The following is a 5,845-nucleotide window of genomic DNA, read 5'->3' as shown; positions in this document are numbered from 1 at the left end:
TAAAAAAGAAAAGAAAAGTTGAATCACTGTTATTGAAGCCTCTCAATTTATAAGCTGCCTGATGTGGAATTTGTATGTTAAAGTGATTATTTAAATTGAGCAGCTATACTTTAAAAAATATATACATGTTGAGATGTTTGACTCCTTGTAATCACAGGCTGCACCCACTGCTAACAAATCTTAGTTATTTTTGTGGTTGAAGTATCGAAGAGCGTGTTTGGAAATTTCAAATGCCTCGTGCTATTTGTGGGATTGACCCTCCTTTCTGCCTCCTCCTTCTCCTCCTCCTCCTCCGGTGTGTTCTTCCTCTATGGTCCTCTAGTCACCTGACCAAACGCCATGCAAATCACTCTGCTTCTAGAGCCTCATTGGCCGCTTGTGGCTCATTTAACCGCTGTCAGTGCGCATCATATGGCCGCCGCTTTAACCAACTTCTCAACTCCGACAGGGAAAGTGGCTCAAATGCGCATTCTATCACAGTGGATGTGAACCAAGCCCAGGCGAAGACAGGGTGAAATACTGGTTGGAGAACATTTTATATGCCTTTTCGGATTAATTTTTATCTCGCATTTGCTTCATGTGGGGTTAGAATATTCATTTTGTAACCCAGTCATCCTGAGCGCGCCCGTACTTGTGCGCACCGCGCCTATCTTGAATTAGACTTTTTTCTCTGTTGGTGGCGAAGTTTAAAACCAGGTGAATGTATAGCATGATGATGGAAACCGACCTTCATTCCCCCGGCCCCCAAACGAACACGACCACGGGGCAAACGGGGCCGAATAGCGGGTCCAAAGCGAATCAGGAACGCGTGAAGAGACCGATGAACGCGTTCATGGTGTGGTCCCGTGGGCAGCGGAGAAAGATGGCACAGGAGAACCCCAAAATGCACAACTCTGAGATCAGCAAGCGGCTGGGCGCCGAGTGGAAGGTGATGTCCGAGGCTGAGAAGCGTCCTTTCATCGACGAGGCGAAACGGTTGCGAGCCATGCACATGAAGGAGCATCCGGATTACAAGTACCGGCCAAGACGGAAGACCAAGACGTTGCTGAAAAAGGACAAATATTCCCTTGCCGGTGGACTGCTTTCTGGGCCCAGTGGTGGCGGTGGAGTTGGTTTAGGGGTCGGCATGAGTTCATCCGGGGTCGGGCAGAGGTTAGAAAGCCCCGGGGGTCACGGAGGCTCGGCCAGCTCCGGCTACGCGCACATGAACGGCTGGGCGAACGGTGCGTACTCGGGGCAGGTGGCTGCAGCCGCGGCAGCAGCGGCGATGATGCAGGAGGCTCAGCTAGCCTACAGCCAGCACCCGGGGAGCGGAGCGCACCACCACCACCACTCACACCACCATCACTCACACAACCCCCAGCCCATGCACCGCTATGACATGACAGCCCTGCAGTACAGCCCCATCTCGAACTCTCAGAGCTACATGAACGCTTCTCCATCCGGCTACGGCGGGATCACCTACACACAACACCAGGGCTCCGGCGTCTCCTCCTCAGCTGCCATGGGGACGTTAGGGTCGCTGGTGAAGTCGGAGCCGAGTGTAAGCCCTCCCGTCAGCAGCACACACTCACGGGGTCCTTGCCCCGGAGACTTGAGAGAGATGATAAGCATGTATTTACCGACCGGAGAGCCGGGGGACCCGTCAATGCAAAGTAGACTCCATGCCTTGCCGCAGCATTACCAGAGCGCCACGGCTGGAGTGAACGGGACGGTCCCTCTAACACACATTTAGAACTCACAGAATAATTGAAAACTGCAAACGAACACATAACCAAATATTTACCTCTTTTCTAAATAACCCCGGTCCCGAGAACTACCTGCATTTTGTACAGAATGTTTATGATATTGTAAATGAAGGGTAAATAGCATATTCATCTCGGCTTTTTTCGAATAGCCACCAGTGGAATTATATAACGAATATGATGCTGAGATATTGGTTATTGTGCTATCATCTTTTTGTCCATCACTTCACAGTCTTAGTTGAGGGTTACGCCAGGTTCACATGGGGGTATATTTGCTTCAATTGTCTCATAATTTCTTTTTTTGGGGGGGAGGGGGGGAGGGAGGGAGGAGGGGGTTTCTTGTAAGTTATTTGAAAATGAGAAAACGTGTCATAATCATAAGAAAGTGCTTTAAAAGATATGGGAAAATCACATTCTTTAAACATTTGTGTTCATTTGCAGAAGCCTGTGTCTTAATTCTTGGAAATCATCTCTTTTTATTGTAACACTCTAATTATTGTAAATTGTGAATAATTTTAATATTTCAAAGGATGACGGGCAACTGCTGTTGTAATTTAAGTGCTTTTCTGCAAGTGAAAAGCCCTGATATTGCAATGAAGAATAATTGAATAAATTTCACAAGATGTTGCTTTGATTCTTAAGAGAACGGTCTTAGATTGATTATTTTTTTTACAGTGTTCTCACAGGAGTGTTTTTTTTTTTTTTTAGGACACAAGAATATCATGAGGACTTGTCTTTTGAGGAAAAAAAAATAGCCTCCTATTAAAATTTTGACATCGCTGCTGGACACAGATCCCACGAGCTTTTAAATGGCCCAATTGTTTGTGCGTAATTATGCGTAAAAAGCTACAGTCTGCAGGGCTGTAAGGAAACCATTTTGTTAGGTGGATGTGATTTCATGAGCTCAAGTTTTATGTGGGTAATTAGAAATTAATTCATAAATTGTAGAAAGCTTATTTCGCCCCCTTTTCTCTATTTCAGTGGCATGCAGGCCAAAAATACAACCATGAACCATTTTTAATATTTCACGCAGGCCAAGATGATGGCCCACATTCAGTTTTCATATAAATATAATTCCTCACACGTTGGTTTTTGATTTTTTTTTCTAAAAGAAATCTGATGATATATCGTACAAGAAGGCCTCACATGACAACCACCTGTTAGTATATTTAACGAAATGTCCTCGTTTAATAACGGGTTAAGAGGTTTTTCTTAAAATATGACGGTAATCATTTTCTTTTTCTCCTCCTCTAAGACATGAGAATTTACATGGCAAACCTAGGCTTCAATTTTATTATATTTTTTTTTACAAATTTTATTCAAATTATTTATGTATTTATACTATATTGTAGCATTATATTAATCCGCAATTGCATTTTTATTCTGCTATTGAATTGCAAAGTTGTGTTGGACTTTATTTCTCAAACAGTTCACACCAGATTTAAAAATAATGAAATGCTTTTGAAAAAAAAAATGTAACAGCTTCTCACAAAGTGTGTTGCATGTTTAAATATAGATTTATATTTTGGAAATGAATATGAATATCAGTGAAACAATAAATTGCCAAATTAGATTCCTATCTTTTTGAGGTAATTTTCTTGGCTTCCAGTGTGAACTTTTGATGTAATTTCACTGCTTCTGTTCTGAACATTTTACAAAAGACTCGGACAGAAATAGTGAAGAAGAAAAAACAAACAGTTTAGAGATAGAATGATGTCTTTTTTTTGAGAAGACCAACAAAGACCCATTTTTAGTCATATTTAACCTGATCTGGAGGACTGGTTTATCTTGCATCCACTTTTCTTTCTTTTCTTTTTTTTTTAAATCTACCTATTGACATTTAACTGTTCATAACTGAAAGAAAATTATGTGAACTATTAGATGATAAAGCGTTGTGAATATATTGATTTGGTGAAGTACAATACAGCAGGGAAACACTCTCAAAATCACAAAAATATTCACTTCTTTTGCTGCATTTTGCTCATCTTGGTGAACAAATAAACGGTGTTCAAAGATGATGAATCAACTTACAAATGACGACTTTCATCCAAAGTGTATTTTATCCTTATTCCATTGTCCCATCATGGGAGAGGTGTTTCTGGTTTTAGGTTTTGTTTTGTTTTGTTTGCACTGGACACTTGATAGAGGCAGCAAAGTAGGATTTAAACTGTCAAGTTGAACTCTGCAAGAAATTTTGGGTTTTGCATAAAGAGTCAGTGATTGAAACTGAAGAAGAAAAACTCAAGGCCCCTTTTCGTCAGATATAAAACAACAACAACAAAAAAGAGCACATTCACAAAAGTATCCAGACAAACTGTTGCACAGACTGGATTTTAAACTTTCCATCGGTCAACACACTCGTGACAAGTCGCTTTTGGAGTCACTGATGACTCATCAGAATTTCACAAATCATTGATTTATTTATTTATTTTTAAACAAAAATACTTTGCAGATGTTTTTCACAAAACATACCTCCGTCATTTTAGCATTATTAATCCTCTTTAAACAATAAATACAATATTAAGATGACTTCATTTTTTTTGACAGGCCACAGCTGCTGTTGACATGTGCATCTTTCTTTATTGCCTCATATGAAGATACAGATTAATAGCCATACACATGTAAATGAGGGGAATGTATGCCTACTTAGGCGTTTTTAAAAATCAATTAATCTCAAATACATAGTTAAAGGGCCTATTTCACACTGATGAAGACTTGCATGGTGTGTCAATTAAACCTGTTAGGCCTCATAGTAAGAAAAAAAAGAAGAAGAAGAAGAAAAGAAGCGTGGAACGTCTGGCTGCGCATTAATCTGTTGACATAAAATCACAAATACTCTTGGAAATGAGTTTTAAATAAGAGAAAGTGCATCTGTGGAGACATCTCCGCGCCACGCCGCGCACCGTATGGCGGGTGAAGGGGGAGGGCGGGAGGGAGGGAGAGAGGGATGGCCTCCTCGCGTGTTTTGCATCTGTTTCCATCTTATCTGTTGATGTGAAGAGATGCGGATTAACACTGAAAGAGCCGGAGAGGCGGAGCGCGTCACGGCGCATCGCCAGGCTAAAAAGAGGAGCGTTCTGGCAAATTTAACCCGAATAAATTACACCTTGAGGTGGAAGAGGGGGTAAGTGTAGGGTGCAGCGCGTACAGGCGATGGTGGCAGCCACCGTTCCTGTGAATGTGTGTGTTTGTGTGAGTGTGTGTGAGAGAGAGACAGTGTGTGTGCGCGCACGCGTGTTTAGCTGACCGGCCAATAAATCTCTCCACCGTGCGATACTCTTATCTTGTAGCCACCGATATATTCCGTGCTAGGAGGCCATCAGCTCCGGCGCACACTCGGTTGTTCGTAAAGCCCCGATCCCTTGCACTCCCTGTCCTAAATGGGGATAATTAGCGTCACTTTATCACGCCTCTGCATATTTTCTCCGCGTCTCTCCCCCCTTTTCCTAAAAAAATTACCAAGCAGCCTGCTCTCGTCGCCCGCTCTGTCACAGAAGATTATGGAGACAGATTGCACAGAGCGAATGTGCCGGGCGAGATTAGCGCGGAATAGAGAAAGCAACTGGGCCAATGAATTTCTCGGAAGGGCCTTATCGTGCAATTACACGTTGACATGTTTAACAATCTTGCTGCCTCTTAATCCTGCAGTGCTGCTCTATCTACCCACAGCTACCACGCTATACGCCGGCACACAGACCTAATGCACCGAAACGCAGCACCAATGTACTGAAAGTTATGAGAAATTGCTTTATTTCCAAAACTTTGTCCAAGCATCTACAAAAACGCCTTTTTTTATTTCCTATTTTTTTTTTATTTTTCAGATTTCTCCGTTGTTGGAATAGCATCTGCACTGGAACTTTTTGAAAAGAGGTGAGATATTAAAATTTATTGTTAACCCAAAAATCACTGTTTCACTTTAACAGAGAATTAAAAAGTGACCCAAAAAACAAAAAAAAACGCACAAAAAAAAAAACAGCCAGCGAGTGTTTGCGCCATGCACATGCAGGGGAGGAAAAAGTGCCCGTCTTGTTTGGAGTTCGACTTTTCCATCTCTCTGTCCAACATACACCATCACCACCACCACCACCGTCCCCTTCCTC

General features: G+C 42.3%; 1 protein-coding gene across 3 annotated transcripts in view; it reads left to right on the top strand.

Moving 5' to 3' along the window:
* Nucleotides 1-478: 478 nt before the first annotated feature.
* LOC103372296 (transcription factor Sox-1a) overlaps nucleotides 479-5,845 on the top strand; it is a 14,214-nt gene continuing 8,847 nt past the window's right edge. Inside the window, exons 1-2 of one of the 3 annotated variants that reach the window (XM_008301899.1) lie at nucleotides 479-1,543; nucleotides 5,567-5,615. In XM_008301899.1, coding sequence (XP_008300121.1) covers nucleotides 701-1,543; nucleotides 5,567-5,587 — 864 coding nt within the window. In that variant the 5' untranslated portion in view covers nucleotides 479-700 and the 3' untranslated portion in view covers nucleotides 5,588-5,615. Of the gene's footprint in view, nucleotides 1,736-4,752; nucleotides 4,870-5,566; nucleotides 5,616-5,845 lie in introns of those variants that run through there. The other 2 variants (XR_520981.1, XM_008301898.1) reach the window with 2 other exon arrangements.

The sequence above is a fragment of the Stegastes partitus genome, unplaced genomic scaffold, assembly GCF_000690725.1.
Source record: "Stegastes partitus isolate 25-593 unplaced genomic scaffold, Stegastes_partitus-1.0.2 Scaffold1728, whole genome shotgun sequence".
Taxonomy (NCBI): domain Eukaryota; kingdom Metazoa; phylum Chordata; class Actinopteri; family Pomacentridae; genus Stegastes; species Stegastes partitus.
Note: the sequence above shows the minus strand (reverse complement) of the source record. Positions and strands in the feature narration are given on the sequence as shown.